The 17472-nt window shown below is 37.4% G+C and overlaps 1 protein-coding gene across 2 annotated transcripts; it reads left to right on the top strand.

Annotated features, from left to right (window-relative positions):
• The first annotated feature begins 1044 nt into the window (after positions 1-1044).
• LOC124857042 (S-adenosylhomocysteine hydrolase-like protein 1) lies at positions 1045-17411 on the top strand. 2 transcript variants are annotated; one of them, XM_047348089.1, is made up of 17 exons: positions 1045-1520; positions 5561-5672; positions 5760-5903; positions 7507-7625; positions 7761-7863; positions 9949-10043; positions 10280-10386; positions 10471-10587; positions 11687-11750; positions 11870-11958; positions 12910-12980; positions 13165-13259; positions 13360-13458; positions 13753-13821; positions 14108-14186; positions 15309-15429; positions 15664-17411. In XM_047348089.1, exons 1-17 carry the CDS (start codon positions 1341-1343, stop codon positions 15668-15670), a joined length of 1671 nt encoding a protein of 556 aa, XP_047204045.1. In that variant the 5' UTR covers positions 1045-1340; the 3' UTR covers positions 15671-17411. The 2 variants fall into 2 exon arrangements, with proteins under 2 accessions (XP_047204045.1, XP_047204046.1); XM_047348090.1 differs by having other exon boundaries at positions 1046-1520; positions 7525-7625.
• Positions 17412-17472: the final 61 nt, after the last annotated feature.

Genomic DNA, 17472 nt, shown 5'->3' on the forward strand with positions numbered 1-17472 from the left:
ATTGTATAACTATGTGGGAGATATCAATACGCTGGTGTAGATTCTCAGTCATCCAGGACAAAATTCTAAGTGCTTGATTAGAAGGCTCTTCTTTCTTTTGGAAGAAAGGTGAAATGTCTTCAAGAAACAAGAGAAGTCCAGCAGTCTTCTACTCAAGAACTTGGGAAGATGAAAATAAAATCAATGAAAACATTTGACTAAAATATTGTACATGCTCAATGAACTCATTAAAAAATCAGGTAAAAATCATTGGCTAAAACTTGGAGTTGTCTGATTTAGTGAGGGACAAGAGGTCCCTGCACAAACTGCTCACCATCACTGACAACCAGCTCCTTCCCTGCAGAGATAGTAGGACTTTCTTTCCAACAGACTCTTGGCTGATACAAAGAACAATACAAAAAATAATTTATTTCACTAGCCTTCTTGTTGTCATCTCTCTTACAGGCAACATTTCACTGCACTTTATTTCTGTACTACCTATCCTGGTCTTTAAACAATCTGTAAATTATGTAAATCTATCTATCTATCTATCTATCTATCTATCTATCTATCTATCTATCTATCTATCTATCTATCTATCTATCTATCTATCTATCTATCTATCTATCTATCTATCTATCTATCTATCTATCTATCTATCTATCTATCTATCTATCTATCTATCTATCTATCTATCTATCTATCATAAATATTTCATTATTTTGTGGTTATTTGTACGTGCTGCTATGCCTTCTGTTGTAACAACATGGTATGCAAATTACTACAAATGGATACCTTAATGCATTACTTTTTAACACGGAATTTGGAGTTAAATCTTGTTCATGTGAGAACTTGAGCCACCTACGTTTCATGTAAAAGGGGACATGTTAGTCTCTATTTTTATTAAAAATACAATTAACGTTACGGGTAGTATGACACATATTTCTGATGGAAAATTAGATAAATTAAAAACAAAACAAAACACGTAAACAGACGCTGTCATGTATAATTCTGTTCTCCCAGCTGCTATGAACGCATCCTCACGCACAACACGCCCCGACTGTTTGTAACTGCCCACAAAGTTTCTCAGCTAGGTGACAGTTGAGTCAGAAGGAAGACAGCGCGAACGCTGCGTACGTTACGATATTTATCAGCTCCTAAACAAATTCACACACAGATTATCAGTTATTAATACAGTTTACTGAATTTTTTTCTAAGATCTTAAACCAAAAACAGATTCCCTTCGCCCTCTTTAGAACAGGAACCAGCTAGTAGTAGCAGCAGAAGCCTAGTAGGACATTTAACGCCAGCTCGGGGTCGTTGTATTTCTATCCAGGTAAGATTTCATTGCTGCCGCCAACATGTCAGAGACAGCCGGGGAGGCGAAGGCTGAAGTGAAGCAGGCGAGCAAAGAAGTGAAGGAGAGCGAAAATGTCGCGGAAAAATATTCAGCCATGACCGTGAGCAAGAACAGCGAAATTAACATGGGAGAGCTGTCCTCGGCGTTCAGCGCTGTGCCCACTCACAAACCAGTTAAAAAGGTAAGGCTTCTTAAGCTACATTAAGGGGCCGCTTAACGGCATCCATGGAGGACGCTTAGGTGGTTCTCCTGCTGTCTGCTGTTACGTAAATGTTTGTGGCTGCATCTTGTCTTGCTCGTCATCATTTTACACGCAGAAGGACTTTCTAATAGTTGAAGACCAAACAAAGAGTTAATAAATGTACTCCAGACGATAAGTGGGTAAAAAAATAGGTGCTACAATTATACTTCTTTTCCTCACTATATGTCTTGTAAAAGTATTCATGCGTCTTGAACCTTTTCATATTTTTTAGGGTTTTAACCTTAATGTATTTGATGTATTACACAAATACAAAGTAGTGCATAGTTGTGAAATGCATGGTGAAAGCCCAGCTTTGCATCTCTAGAGACCATCATTTCTGTATAATCTGCAAAACAGCTCTAGCTCTGGCATCCGGCATGCTCTCCATCTAGAGGATCCTTGAACAATTTTTCCATCTCAACTCACCAGACCACCTAATTCACACATTAGTTGCGTCTCCTACATGGCTTTTGGTCAACTTTAACTGTGGCTTTCTTCTTACAATATAGGCCAGATTTGGGGAATCCATGACTAATAGTTGTCCTGCTAGCAGATTCTTCCATCTGAGTTGTTGACTTCTGCAGCTCCTCCACAGATACCATGGCCATTTTGAAGGCTGCTTCTCCGATTAAAGCTCTGCTTGCAGTCTTTTTGTTTAGGTGGAGGGCGATGTCTTGGTAGGTTAACTGTCGTTTACTTTCAGAAGACAGAATCATCTGTGCTTCTCAGCTGTTCAAATCTTGAAATATTAGTATTTGGTAAATCTGTGAGGTCTAAAGGCAATTGGCTGCGCTGGATTATTTAGGATCATGAGAACAAAACGGGTCTGAATACAAGCGCATGTCACCCTATTCAGATTTTGTTTTGTAAAAAAACAAATTTAAAGTCAAGTTTAATTTTCCTTTCACTTCGCTGTCTTAATTATTTTTGCAAGGTGCTGCACATACAATTTTGTCTGATCACTTGAAAGTAAAATAATCCTGAAGTTATAGATGATAGATCACCAGATTTACTTCCTGCTCTACATGTTGTTTTTTAAACAAACTATGATAACTAATATATTTCTTTCTTACTGAAACAACAGGGCTGTTTGTTCTTTGTAAAACTTCCAAAAAGTGAGATGTTACTTGAAACTTTGAAGGAAGAAAGTATGACGTTGATTTCCTGATGTCTCCTTAAATGACTGAAGTGGAGAAAAAAACTAGAGGCAGATATTTGAATACACGCTTATATAAAGCTGGTATACCCCAAGGGAAAATAAGTTTGGTTAAATCAAAGGTCCAACACCCGCAAATCTACTCTGCACACCCAGAACAAGAACCAGAACCAAACATGCAGAAGCAGGTTTTAGTTCTTATGCTCCACTAATCTGGAATAAACTTCGAGAAAACTGTAAAAGCGTCCAAACCCTAAGTTGCTTTAAATCAAGACTAAAAACGTATTTGTTTAGAGTGGCCTTTGAATGTGTTATCTAAACATTATTAGGTTTTCAGTCTAACTTTCCTTTCATTTTCTTATCCATCATTCTATTCTCTTTATTTTTTTTTATTACCTCTGTTGTGTGATTTTCTCTATCATTGTAATGTTTTTCCTTATGTACAGCGCCTTGACTGCCTTGTTGCTGAAAAGCGCTAAAAGAATAAACTTGACTTGACTCAACCCAACATTTCTTAGTCAGTCTCTCTGCTTTATTTGGGCTTTGTTTCACATCCTCATTTTCTTGTAAGGAGGCCTGTTCTCTGCATTAATGACTTAATTGCTTTAGTAGTAGTTTGCGTGGCCACAGAGTGTTAAAATATTTTTTGAAGTGGAAGTAATTATGTTCTCTTAAAACAGTTTGACAAATAAAATGTAATTTAGGTCAGGGTTTACTCATTTGTTAGCTTTGATAGTGTTTTGTTCGAGAGGAAGTTGCAGTTATTTCCTGCAACAAATGACACACGTCTTTATCTGTCTTAAGATACAGTGTAGTTTTGTCCCATTATCAGGATGGTGATTTATACCTTCTGTATTTCAATGTTAGACGCTTTAACCAACATCATTTTGATCAGTGCCTTGTCTCTTAAATTGCAAAAAATATAGCCTCATGTTGTTTTTGTTACCTTGTTATTTAGCCTGTATGTGGATGCTTTTTAACATCAGCCTTAAACCTTGACAACAGCTTCTGAGAGGACAAACATGCAGGATCTGACTATTATCTCAAGCAAAAAAATGCAGAAATATGAATAATCATATGTATGTACAGTTCTTTGCAAATCTATTTCCACCATTTGTACCCATTGAAGTTTTCCACAAATTGTCACGTAACAATCTGACCAGCTTCCCTGCTGGAGAAAAGCATCCTCACAGCATGATGTTGCCACCACCATGTGTCATGGTGGAGATGGTGTGCTCAGAGTGTTTGTTTTCCGCTACATGTAGAGTTCTACACAAAGGCCAAAAGGTTCTGATTTGGTCTGATCTGACCAGCACCTTCTTCCAGATGTTTGCCGTGTCCATTGCATGGCTTATTTTTTGAAACATTTAATCAGTGTTGTGGTGCACAACTGATAGTTCCCTGTTCCACCTGAGCTCTGCAGTCCCTCCAGAGGTACCTGGTACTCCTCAGCTGCTTCGCTAATTTTTGGTAGGTTTGTGGTTTTGCCATACTCTTTCCATTTTCGGATGATGGATTGAAGGGCTCAAACGTTCAAAGCATGGGATCTCTTTTATAACCTAACTCCACTTTAAACTTCTCCAGAACCTTCTCCCTGACCCTATCCTGTGCATTCCTTGGTCTTCATGATGCTGGTTGTCCACTGATGTTTTCTAACAAATCTCTGAGGCCTTCACAGAACAGCTGGATTTAAACTAAGTTTAAATTATACTCTAACTACTATTTAAATGATTCCTGAAAGCAATTCGTTGCACTGGATCTTATTTGGGGGTAAAGGAGATAAAGGGACTGAAAACAAATTCATGCAACACTGTTGAGATTATTTGTAAATTATATTAAAAAAAACATTATTTACATTATTACATTATTGCATCATTTTCCTTCCATTTTAAAATTAAGAGCTACTCCGTGTTTGTTTGTAATACATTCTGAAATGAAGTGGAGTCTGGTTTGCGGTCGTGGTATTACAAAATGTGATGAGCTCAAAGTGTCTTAATATGTTTTTCAAAGCACTGTAGGCATATTGAGATTTCTTTAAAGCTCCAACATTTTTTTAGCTGATTTCTGTCGACAATAAAAACACGTTGCCCAGGAGGTAATGGGATCAGCATATTAAATGGTCATTAGCTTTCATACACAAATGTTTGCATGAAAACAAAAAAGACATCCTAATGCCTTTTTCCTTGCATCCATCCAAACATCCTCAATCATCAAAAATTTGAAGCTCTGATTAAAAATGAGATGACATGGCAAAAACAAGATGTTCTGTGCTCTCGTTGCATAATGCACTCTACTTTCTGCAATGCACTTCCTATTGGTTATTAAAAGGGGGGAAAACTCCAACAACGACAACATACTCTGCTTAGCTGATGAAGTAGAAGCAGAAAAAACGCAAAAATCAGTAACTTTTAAAAAAATATATATTTTCTAAGGCTTTTTTTTTTTTGGTGTATTATTTTCTTTAAGTATTCAGCAGAGTCAAAACAATGTAAACTGGCAGTGAGTAAGGAGGTTCACCATCACTGCACAAACATAAGTCGGGTTGGGACATCCAGAACCAAATTTCCAAAGGCAGATTAAGCATCTATTTTCGTCCATAAAAAAGAGAAGCTTACTAGTTATGAAAGAATTATGATGTGGCATAAAAAAACCTGTTCTTCATTTGACTCAATTACATTTTGGTTAAACTACAATGCTGAAGGATGAAATATTTACAGCATTTTCTGCCTTTCATTTTTCATCTTGTGTTGGCTTAACATTAATTTCATATAATGTCTATTTAAACCAATTAATGCCTTTGTCTTTTTTTTCTTCTTTTTTTTAGCAAATTCAGTTTGTTGAGGAAAAGCAGGAGTTCAGCAGGTTTCCCACCAAAACGGGCCGTCGTTCACTGTCCCGCTCCATCTCGCAGTCCTCCACTGACAGCTACAGCTCTGGTAAGAGTTCACTTTGTGCACATTTTAATAGGTATCCAACATCAAGATATCACGAGTATTATTTTTGAACCTAATTTTTAATTTCAGCTGCATCCTACACTGATAGCTCAGATGACGAGACCTCGCCTCGGGACAAAACACAAGTCAACTCCAAGGGCAGCAGTGACTTCTGCGTGAAAAACATCAAGCAGGCTGAATTTGGCAGACGAGAGATCGAGATAGCAGAACAAGGTAATGCTTGACAAGGACATAGTGAACTGAGCAGTTCACTTGAAGCTGATGCATCAAAAATGCAGACGGAATATCTGCCTTGATATGCGTTTTTGAGACCAGGCAGTATTAGTTCCCCTGTACTTTTGTTTTAGGGCTTTTCTGATAATTAAAGAAAAGAAATGACTGCTCTTCACACCACTTTACAAACTGATTTTAAAACAAGAAGCCACTAATTGCTGACTTAATTGTTGAATGTAATGAGAAAAATAGGAATGAACAGTTTAACATGTGAAAGAGTGCTTTTATCTTCTCTATACACTCACTGGCCACTTTGTAAGGAACACCTGTTTACTGCTTGTTAACAATAAATGAGAGCAATTAGCCAGTGTCAGGGCAACACAGGCAGACAGCCAGACGTGGTGAAGGCGAGTTTCCAACGTTCAAAAAGAGTATCAGAATAGATCAAAGCAAATTTAAGTGACTACTAGCTTGGCCTGGTTGTTGGTACCAGACAGGCTTTTCTGAATAACTCTGTCTGTATTTCAGCTGCAGCATTTAGATGGGAGGAAAATAATTTGGTGTTAACATGAGAGCATGGAACCATCCGGGCTTGTATCAACGGTTCCGGTTGGTGGTGGTGGTTGTGTAATGGTGTGGAGGATATTTTCTTGGCATACTTTGGGCCCATTAGTACCAACTAAGCATTGTTTAAACATGACCACCTCCATCCATTAAGGACCACGATGTTCCCATCTTCTGATGACTACCTTCAACAGTGTAGAAGCCTAAATTCTGTTTTAGTTTATTTAGACCTTTATTTAGGATGGAGGAAGTTTATATTTCTGACGATAATTCAAGTTTATTAGAATACAATGACTGGTTAAGAACTGTCATGCATAAGGAAATGTAATATTAGACATTATACTAAGGCCCTCTAGTAAATTTGCATATGTAATTCCTTATTAGACAGTTAAGGAGTTTTGGGGTGTGGCTATTCAGTTGTGAGTCAAATAGTTGGAGTGGAGCCACACAGTTTTTTGACCTCATTCATATTATTTTCTTTAGTCTTTATTGTTTGTGGATAAGTTACGTTTGTATCGTCTTTATTTTTTGAGTAAAACAGTTTATCAAGAGGATCCAGTCTGTTGTTTCTGTTTTGGTGGAGCTGTGGATAAAAGAGGAAACATGGAGAGCGTCAAGCTTATGGCTTCATTAATTAGGAAATTACAAACAGGATAAAACACTGTGTAACAAAGTTCATATTATCTCACACTGCTTTGTTGATCATGACATTGAGTTCACTGTACTCCAGTGGCCTCCAGAGTCACCAGATCTCAATCCACCAGAGCATCTTTGGGATGCGGTGGAACGGAGGATGTATATCATGAATGTGTGACTAACAAATCTGCTGCAGGTGCGTGATGCTAATCTACAAAGAATTAAGGCAGTTCTGATGGCAATAAAGCGCCTGACTTAGCAAGGTGTACCTAATAAAGTGGCCGGTGAGTGTATTTTTGCAGTTTTTCACAGGGTCCATGTAGAAGTAGCTGTCTCTCTAAATGATAGATTGTAAATGTTCACGTTTTTCTGCATCATCTGTGCTCCTGTTTCTCCCACTCAGCGTTGTTATGTTGTTCAGATATGTCGGCGCTGATCTCTCTCAGGAAGAGAGCACAGAGTGAAAAACCTTTAGCGGGTGCCAAAATCGTGGGCTGCACTCACATAACTGCTCAGACTGCAGTAAGATTATTATTTTTTCTGATATTAAACTCTAATGACTCAGCAGTGCCTGCAGTGTGCTAGTCTGTAGTCAGGCTTGGATACTTACTGTAATATGTTTTAAATAAAAGCAGTTCCTTGTGTTCTGATTATCAGGTGCTGATTGAGACTCTGGTGGCTCTTGGCGCTCAGTGCCGTTGGACCGCTTGTAACATATATTCAACGCAGAATGAAGTTGCTGCTGCCCTGGCAGAGAGAGGTAAGCACCGGAGATGCCTTATCGAGTTACCCAACATGTACTCTTAGAAATATTAATAATTAACCTAATATTTGTATGGTTTTGTATAAAAGGTAGTTTGATCCTTTTATATTTTACTTCCACTCCATTACAAACACGATGTTCGTAACAGACTGTTATTTACCTCCTGGTAGCTTCCTTCAAGTGGAGGTTTGCTTTCATCCCATGTCTTTTAAAACCAAGGTTACGGTTTGAAAATGGCAAACTCTTGAACATTGAGCCCTGCAAAGATAATTGGACCACATAAGTATTCCCATTTAGTGTGAGAGTGATTCTGCTTGAGCCTTTTTATCATTGGTTGCTACGTAACTGTCTAAATGTGCACTAAATGTCCAGAGAAAACATTTGGAGTTCTGGCAAAATAAGAGGGTTCAATACTCTCTGGGGCTTCTGCAGTTTTAGGTGCTCGTCTCAGTAATTTATTGATGTGCGTCATCTACTTCAAGCTGGGCTGTTCATTAAACTGTTTGGGGAAAAAAAGAAACTGCCAAGAAACTGCAAATGTCAACTGCTGTTGAGCAGTTCCTTAACTGGCTTTTACATTGGAGCTATACATGAACCCAGGTGGCTCAGACACCTATTAAAGAAAATGTTGCATTTTACTTGTTCAAATATTGCGTTCTGCTACCTCTCCAGCTTCGGTTTTTGTCCACAAGACTGATTAGATGTATCACGGTGATTTGCAAAGAGCTGTGACTGCATAAAAAACCATTTCACAATGTTTTTGCCCTGGCACTAAATGATCTGCCCACTTTATTCCAGCATAGTCGCATCTTAAGCACAGCTGTGTAACATTACAGCTGAATCACTGTAATAAACAGGAGGCATATGTTTTTCAAATCAACGGTTGCCTCCAATTAAAAAGGTGCAACCACCATCGTTTTGCCTTGATGTTGCCTCACATGCAAACACATTACAGTTAGTAACATTGCATCTGAAAGCACAGTTTTCCAGGCCATCAGGAAGTTCAAACGGCAGTAAAGAAGACGTCGTGCATCCACGAATGTTCAGTAAGCACCCGGAGTGTACAGCAGAATCATGTTCTCACCAGTTGAGTGTTTGCTCAACTTGGCAGGGGATTGGTGTGGGTGGAGGAACACTGAGAACAGATTGAACTTCCATAGGAAATACAAGGATGGACAGCACAAGTTAGTTGCAAAGATAACTTCTCTGATGGATCTTTCCTCGAGTTGTTTGGAACATCTGGAAGTCATTTGTCTGGAGACAACAGTGAAGTATCCAATGCAACTCATGCGGGGGTCGGGTCTTCTTCAAAAGAGTGGGCGTTTGCACTTATAGATGATGTCCAGCAGGGCAAAGATAATATTGTAAGTTGTAAGTAAATGAGTCAGCGCTCTATCCTGACTCTTTACATAAATTGGATGTTATTACTAATAAAGGCCTTTGAAATTTTGTAGGATTTTCTTCAAGAAATGAAACATATATTTTGGCTTCAACATTTTAAGAACCTTTCTTTTTTGTTACAACAAATGTGTGACAAGTTTTCAGTTTCCAGTTTTTGTACGTCAGTCTGTCATCGTCTCTGCTTTCATCCTTTTAATGTAGCTTGTACTAACTTCCTATACAGTTATTTGATTTATTTTCTGTCATTTTTATTTATTTATTTATTTTTATTAAATGTTTTTTTAGCAGCATTAGTAGTCTTTATTGTTATTTTTCCAAAGTATGCAGCATATGTCTTCAAGGTCGGGACTCAAACCCGGGGTGCTGCGTCAAGAACTGATGCCTCCGTATATGAAGCGTGCTCTACCACTACTCCACGTGCCGCGCCTGATTTAGTTGCTGTTTTTAAATTTTATTTTAGTGATTTCATGATGATCAATTATTTTTCTTTTTTTGTCCTATTTACATGATTTTCTTATTCTTTCTGACATTGTTTAGATTGGCTTGAGACTAAAAAAAGCTGAATAAATAAAGTTTAAATAAAGTTTGCTTGTTTCTGGAGGTCAAGAAGATGGATTCATGTGGTGTTGTGGATTTATTTGTGTATAATGCTTTATAATATCTCCGTCTCTGACGTTTTAGGTGTGGCTGTGTTTGCCTGGAAGGGAGAATCTGAGGATGACTTCTGGTGGTGTATTGACTGCTGTGTCAACACTGAGGGCTGGCAGCCCAACATGGTTTGTGAAAAAATTTTTTATTCCCTCATGAAGCGACTATTTGATAATACGACATACAGCAATAATGGAACTGGTTGCCTAAAATAGTCCTCTGAAGGTCAGAAGAGCTGCTTGTCTATTAACAGTTTGTAAATGTTTAAATGGTATATTTTTTTTCTGTGTCTGCTTGACAAGCAATACACAAAACTACCTGGCTCTATAGATGTGAAAATGAAGCTACTTTTAATCTCTGTTAGATCCTTGATGATGGTGGAGACCTGACACACTGGGTGTATAAGAAATATCCAAATGTCTTCAAGAAGATCAGAGGCATTGTAGAGGAGAGTGTTACTGGAGTTCACAGGTGATTAATTTGAGGCAGATGTGAAGTTTATGAACAAATTCAGATTTTTGCAACCTGTTTTGTTATTTGTTCCTTTTCATTCAGGTTGTATCAGCTTTCTAAAGCAGGGAAACTGTGTGTTCCAGCCATGAATGTAAACGACTCTGTGACAAAGCAGAAGTTTGACAACCTGTACTGCTGCAGGGAGTCTATCTTAGATGGGTGAGTAAACTCTGGGTTTAGGTGCTTCACTACTGGAAAACTAAATAAAAGAATAGTTGAATTAACATAGAAACATTTTTAATTGACCAGGACATTTTAGAGCACTTCACGCTTCCTTCTGCTGACAAGCTTCATGGAGATTCATTTTCCAGGAGGATTTGGCACCTGCCTGCACTGCCAAAAGTACTGTTACCTGCTTTAATGACCATGGTATCACCATGTTTTACTGGCCAGCAAACTGGCCTGACCCAGAACCTGTGTAGCGTTGTCTAGAGGAAGATGACAAACACCAGAGCCGACAATACAGCTGAGCTCAGAGCTGCCGTTAAAGCAACCTGAGCTTCCTGAACACCCCGCAGAGCCTGGTTGCCTCAATGCCTCTCTGCACTGATTCAGTAATTCATTCAAAAGGCAGTTTTCTAGGTTTTCATTTTGATAAGCTTTTCATTAGTTAACCAAAATAACCCCTTGAGAGATGGCACTCTGTGTTTGTAGTCAAACTAGAATATGACTTTTACTTCTTAAATTGAACTGTTGAAAATAACAAGTTTGTTGTACTTGTTTTGATTATGATACCGTTTGAAGAACCTTTTGATTCTGTCATTGAAATAAACTTAAAAGTATTTTGATATTCAAATTAAAAGATTATTTATTGTCTGGCAAGAGATGCGGTCCAGTTTAGAGAACATGGTTCTGTTGGAGCAAAGCACCATGATACATTTTGACTAAAAGGACATGACAGCAGAAATGGTCTGCTGAAGAGTTGTTCTTTAAAATATTGTTTCCAAAATGTGCCAGACAGATCGCCCATTCTTATGTTTCATCAGAGATCGCCTCAAAGATCCTATAATTAGAGCACATTACAGATTTACTATTCTGTGAACATTAAGACCTGTTGTTGTATTTCTTATTGTATGCTACACTGTGTTTTGATTGTTTTTTTTGTACAGTTTTGGTATACATTTAAGGTACAGATTGGATCAAATAAATGTTTTTGCATATTATTCCTGACTAATCAGATGCTTTATTCTTCCAGGAAGTGTTTTTTTTTTCTTCATTGCCATTAAATACGCTAATCTCACGTCTCAAATCTGTTCAGCTTGAAGAGAACCACAGGCGTCATGTTCGGAGGAAAACAGGTGGTGGTATGTGGGTATGGCGAGGTGAGAGACTACAATTTAATCATAATGCCATCACAAATGAAAAATAGAGGTTCATTGTCTTTGTTTACCAATAGCAGTTTTTTAGTCTTCACGATTAAATTGATTTGTTTTTGTTTCAGGTTGGAAAAGGTTGTTCTGCAGCTCTGAAAGCTCTGGGAGCCGTTGTCTATGTGACGGAGATCGATCCCATCTGTGCCCTGCAGGCCTGGTGAGGAGATGAACTGAAATGATCAGCATGCTCAATGTGCTCACATACTGAGGATACATTATTACATTAAAGGGTTCATTTGGAGTTTTGGTAGCGAGTTTCTGTCAATTTATCGGGCATAGTTCCCTTGCTCGTAGAAGGAATATATATCACTGTGAGCCTGCTAAAAGTAACTAAGAGCTCAGAGTGGTGGAAGGCCAACATGTCAGAGATTGTAGACTGCATATATCAGCTAACATTGGGTTCTAACCCACTGATATGAACATTTTCTGTTTGACCTGATTTTAATATAGTCTAGCTAAAACTCTTGCTGTCCACCGTCTGAGGTTTTATTTGCTTTTCAACAAGTTCACTGTAATCTGGCATCTTTGTAATACAGGTTAAAAAAAATAGCATCAAACAGCATCACTGAACCACAATTCAAAATATCCTAACCTTTTAGACTTTTATAATAGCCCCAGCCCTGTTGAAACCCTAATGAACATTAGGGGATAACGCTTAGAAGTCATGTCATTACCCAGAAACCAACCAACTTAAAATAACTCAACTATTTCATAAGAAGAACAGAGGGATATCGAGTCAGAATAATGCCAGAAGAATTTGATGGCCGGAAAATTGTGTTTCTTGCAATGTATTCAAACTTGGGCACCTATTCTTGAATTTAATATTCTTTAAAATCATTTGCTGAATAATCATTTTATTCTAAAGAAAAAGCAGTGTAAAAGCCATTAAAACCGATACAGTATTTGTGTCCATAAAGTGTGTGTGTCCTGAATAGGACGGTGTTACTCTCAGCCTAGTTGGACTCTATTGTTCAGTTTATTCTCACACAGTACAAAAGAACATGAGGGAGCCCTGCCCTTCACTTAAATTGATTTGCATGTCAGTAGATATGTGATACCGTCCTGACTCGACCAACTGCTTAATCTCCTCTGTTGCTGTTTTCACCAGCATGGATGGATTCAGGGTCGTCAAGCTGAACGAGGTCATTCGCCTGGTTGATGTTGTCATCACATGCACCGGTAACCCGGCTTAAAGCCATACTGATGTACTCAGGAGAATGCACGGATAAAGGGTCATATTTCTGTGCCTTTTAATCTATTACAAAAGGCTTTTCAGCTCATGGTTCTTTGCACTGTATAATGTTGAACTTTGATTATATCATGTTTAGTAGACGATGGATGCATTAAAATGATATTTCTATAGGGAATAAAAACGTCGTGACCAGGGACCAGCTTGATCGAATGAAAAACGGCTGTATTGTGTGCAACATGGGACACTCGAACACTGAGATTGATGTGGTAAACTACTGTATTTAAAAACCTATTCAAGTAACTCATAAAGATATTTGCAGGATTGTGGTAAAGGTGAGAGTATGACTTTTGTTTTTGATCCTTCTAGGCAAGTCTACGGACTCCTGAGCTGACGTGGGAACGAGTGCGTTCTCAAGTGGATCATGTAATCTGGCCTGATGGCAAAAGAGTTATCCTTCTGGCTGAGGTAACTTGCTACATCTTTAGGTGTTGCTTTTACATTTTATTACTACAGATTTTATGAATTCGATGCAGTCTGACTGTAGTGTCCTTATTAATGACATGTTTCTGTCTTGTTTTCATTATACATATTTGGGAATGTTTATTTACCCAGATAAAGTAGTTTATATCTTAGCAGCATGTTTTAAAAAGGTCTGTCCTGTTCTTTTCCTTACCCTTTATAGATAAATCTGTACTTAGTGATATAGTTGATGTGTAAACTCCCACATTCTTGCTAATAACATATTGTCATGTTTCACAGGGACGGCTGCTGAACCTAAGCTGCTCCACTGTTCCTACCTTTGTCCTTTCCATCACAGCCACCACTCAGGTAAAATGGTTGTAAAAGCCACACCGTATTTATTTTCCTGCTCTATTGTTGCTTGTGGAGCATACAGGCTTTGCAGCATTTTTCTTTCCATTTTGCGCAATTGTGGCAGATTATCTGTTGATCTGACCTTGGAATGACAGAGTACACAGTGCAATCAATTATGCCTATCTCTATAGTCCTGCTTCCTTTTTCCTGCTTCTTTACTTGCTTTTCTTAAATTCAAGAACTGTAGTTTTTTATTTTTTGACTTTATCGTGTGTTAGTAATAGTTATCTCTGTTTTTCAGGCCTTGGCCCTCATAGAGTTGTATAATGCTCCAGATGGACGTTACAAACAAGATGTTTACTTACTTCCCAAAAAAATGGGTAAGGATTAAAAGATTTGACCGTGTTGTTTTTACTTTTTCAAAGCTTGCAAGGTGAGCAACTTAATAGTAAGAGAACTTCAGCGCATTAATCTTTTTCTACATCTGCCAAAGATATGTTTTGAGATTCAGGTTTGATTGCTAATTTAGTGTAAAGAAATTAACTTTAGGCACATTTGCACTATAAGTACTTTTTCCAGGAACCAGGATATTTTTTAAGCTAATATCAGCCCCCTGTGTCTCAATTGCATTTATCAGATTAACATTTGTTGAATTCTGTTCAACATTGTAATTCAGGTACTTTTTCTACAGTTCATATTTTCTGTTACCTTTAACTGTAATAAAGTGTAAGGTATTAACTGGTTTAGAAGCATCTGTGGAGATAGAGGGACTTATTAGTTGTTATTCAAAGTAATACTTTAGGCTCTTAAACCATTGTTGTTTTGGGACACAATTAAGAACCACCAAAACCAAGGCATTGTTGCTTTGTGTTTGTGCAGTTTGTGCTCTTTGGGACACGTTTTCCAGATTTTATTTATTAAATATCTGTGAATGTTACAACCTTTCTCCAACTTTGTAGTGACTGTAATTCAGTTTCGCATTGTGAACGTTGTGAAATGATCACAAGTTCATAGCTGAAACTTAAATCTGGGCTTTAATCCCGACTGTAGCTGCCTCTACTGTTGCTCCAAAAAGACCGAACACAACAGTCTGCATCAGAGGAATCCCTCTACAGTTTTCTATGGATTTTTCAGGGACTTTGTTTAAGTTTATTTAAGTGTAGTCACCGCTCCAAAATCATTGGTTATTGTTTTATTCCTCAAAATCACGGTTTTTATTTTTGTGACCCCACAGCTGGCGAAGTATCGACCAGCGCTGCTGTGGGAGGAGGTTCTCGCTAAAAGTCTGTTCCTGTTTGATGTGGCAAAATAAAAAAAATAATAAAAAAACTGTCTGGCTAAATGAGTTTGGGACAAATAAGACTCTCATAGTCCAAACACACCTTTACTGGGCTGTAGTCAGATAAAAGGTTGAGGAAATCATCTCGAACACACTTTACGTTGATTGTAGAGTCTTCTGAATGTCTATGCTCTGTCTTCATTTCTTTTTATTATGTTTTCAGATGAGTATGTTGCCAGCTTGCATCTGGCCACTTTTGATGCCCACCTGACAGAGCTCACTGATGAGCAGGCGAAGTATCTGGGTTTGAATAAAAATGGCCCATTTAAGCCAAACTACTACAGGTACTTATTTACTTTACACATTTAAAAGCACATGTAGTTTACAACAACCTCCTCTTACAAGTATGTGTTTTATTAAATTTAATGTCGTGAAAACTTCTTCGTCTTCTTTTAATGCTTAACTTAAAACTTTAGTAATTTGACAAGACTATAAATTATAAAACTTTAAACCAAATTCACAAATAGCAACTAAATCTCAAACATTTTAAAATTGTCTTTTGTTTTTTTCCCCTACAGGTATTAGGCTGCCAATACCACGGTGTAGAACACCTCTATGTGGATCTATGTTTCTGATATCACTCATCCTCCCGGCAACAGATATACATGAATATTGTATTTTATATTATCCACAGGATGCACAGGCTATATTTGGACGTATTTTACTTGCTGCTTCCTGTAGACGATGCACATGGCATTTATCTGGCTTTAAAAGATTAATGTGATTATAACATCGCTCTGATGTCTGATAGAGGATGTATTGAATGTTTTCCTTTCCTGCTTGGTCCCGACTGAGAGCTTTTCCAGTAAATTGTGCCAAATGGTGGTGAGAGTAAAGGGTTAGTGTTGTGGAAGATGAAGAACAGAAATCAGATAAACCTGTTTAAAGAGCAATTTTATTCTTATTTTTTACATGTATATGATTACAGTATGATATTTAACTATGAAATGAAAATATGCATGCTTGGAACGCACCAGTTAATAGCTCCCTATACTTATTGAACTTTTAAACACTCTGATCACTTTGTGCATAAAAACTGTGTGAACCCATTTTGGGACGTGCGCTACCATTAAATGACGAGCGGATAATATGTTTTGCTCAAATGTGGACCAAATGTGGGTTAAAAGTCCTGTTGCTGGAGTTGTATTTTTAAGGTAAAAAAATACTTTATTTAGATATATTTAATGAGGTTTGCTTACAGATGAGCCATAGCAACTTTGAAATCAAACTTTGTTGACCACTTGCTTTGAAATTGTCTACCACCTAGTGGCCAAATATAGCTCAATGCTGTTTTAATTGTTCACTTAAAAGCACTAAGACATTCCATGAGAGGGAGAACAAGTGTCCTAATCTTTAGTAATGTTATTACTAATAAAGCTGACCTGAAGGTCTGGGCAAAAAGTAACTTTGGCTCCTGTTTACCACAATAAGTAGTCAGGAGTGTAATTCGTTTCCTGAAAAAATGTTTTGAAGGTTTTGTCTCAGTAATGTTTTCATCACCTAAGGGCATTTGGATAATCTGTAAAAAAATGTTCTTACAAGTTCTATTTCATTTGACTTTCAGTATCAGATTTAATCACACAACCATTTTATAATGGTATTAAAAAAAAAAAACTTCAGAGGTTTTGATACTGTTAGGTTCAACTGACCTGATAAAAGTATGTTTTTAGTTATGTATATTGTACTTTAATTTTGTGAAAGTGAGCACTATAATCATGGTGACTGATAGGTTGCAGCATCTTTCAGCTCCTTTAGTCCTTTGTATTTAAAACATAGTTTGGTTTCCTCCCGAGTATGTTAATGCTCTGACTGGAGGAAAAAACAGCTATGCACCAAAACCCTCATTATTTTCTCAGTCTAAAAGAATTTTAACATCAGCAGCAACTTAGCTTGTATAATAAATGTATGATCTTTCTTTTAAAGCAGAAAATTATTTTACACACTATTAACATGTTGAATGTTTTGAAATTGTATATTTTTCCTCACCTTTTTACTTCTTGTAAGATCAGATCACTTCATTCTTATCAAAGCATCTGAAAAATGTATTTTGAGTAATTATAATTCCATTAACAGTGTTTAAACTTTGAGTCATCCTGAGTTCCACTGTGATAACAGCAGAATGTTGTTTAATTTCAATGCAAGATCCCTAAATGATACAATTATGCCCTATATTTTCATCACTGTCGTTAGTTTGATTGATTTCATAAATCTGCATTCTGTTGGGTGGCTGTCGTCAATTTTCTCTAATAAATGTTTGAGTCTTAAAGATTGTCCTGCGTGGATTATTTCCCCACACACTACAAACTAAGACCCTCATCACACATTTA

Source organism: Girardinichthys multiradiatus, chromosome 20 (assembly GCF_021462225.1).
Source record: "Girardinichthys multiradiatus isolate DD_20200921_A chromosome 20, DD_fGirMul_XY1, whole genome shotgun sequence".
Lineage (NCBI taxonomy): Eukaryota > Metazoa > Chordata > Actinopteri > Cyprinodontiformes > Goodeidae > Girardinichthys > Girardinichthys multiradiatus.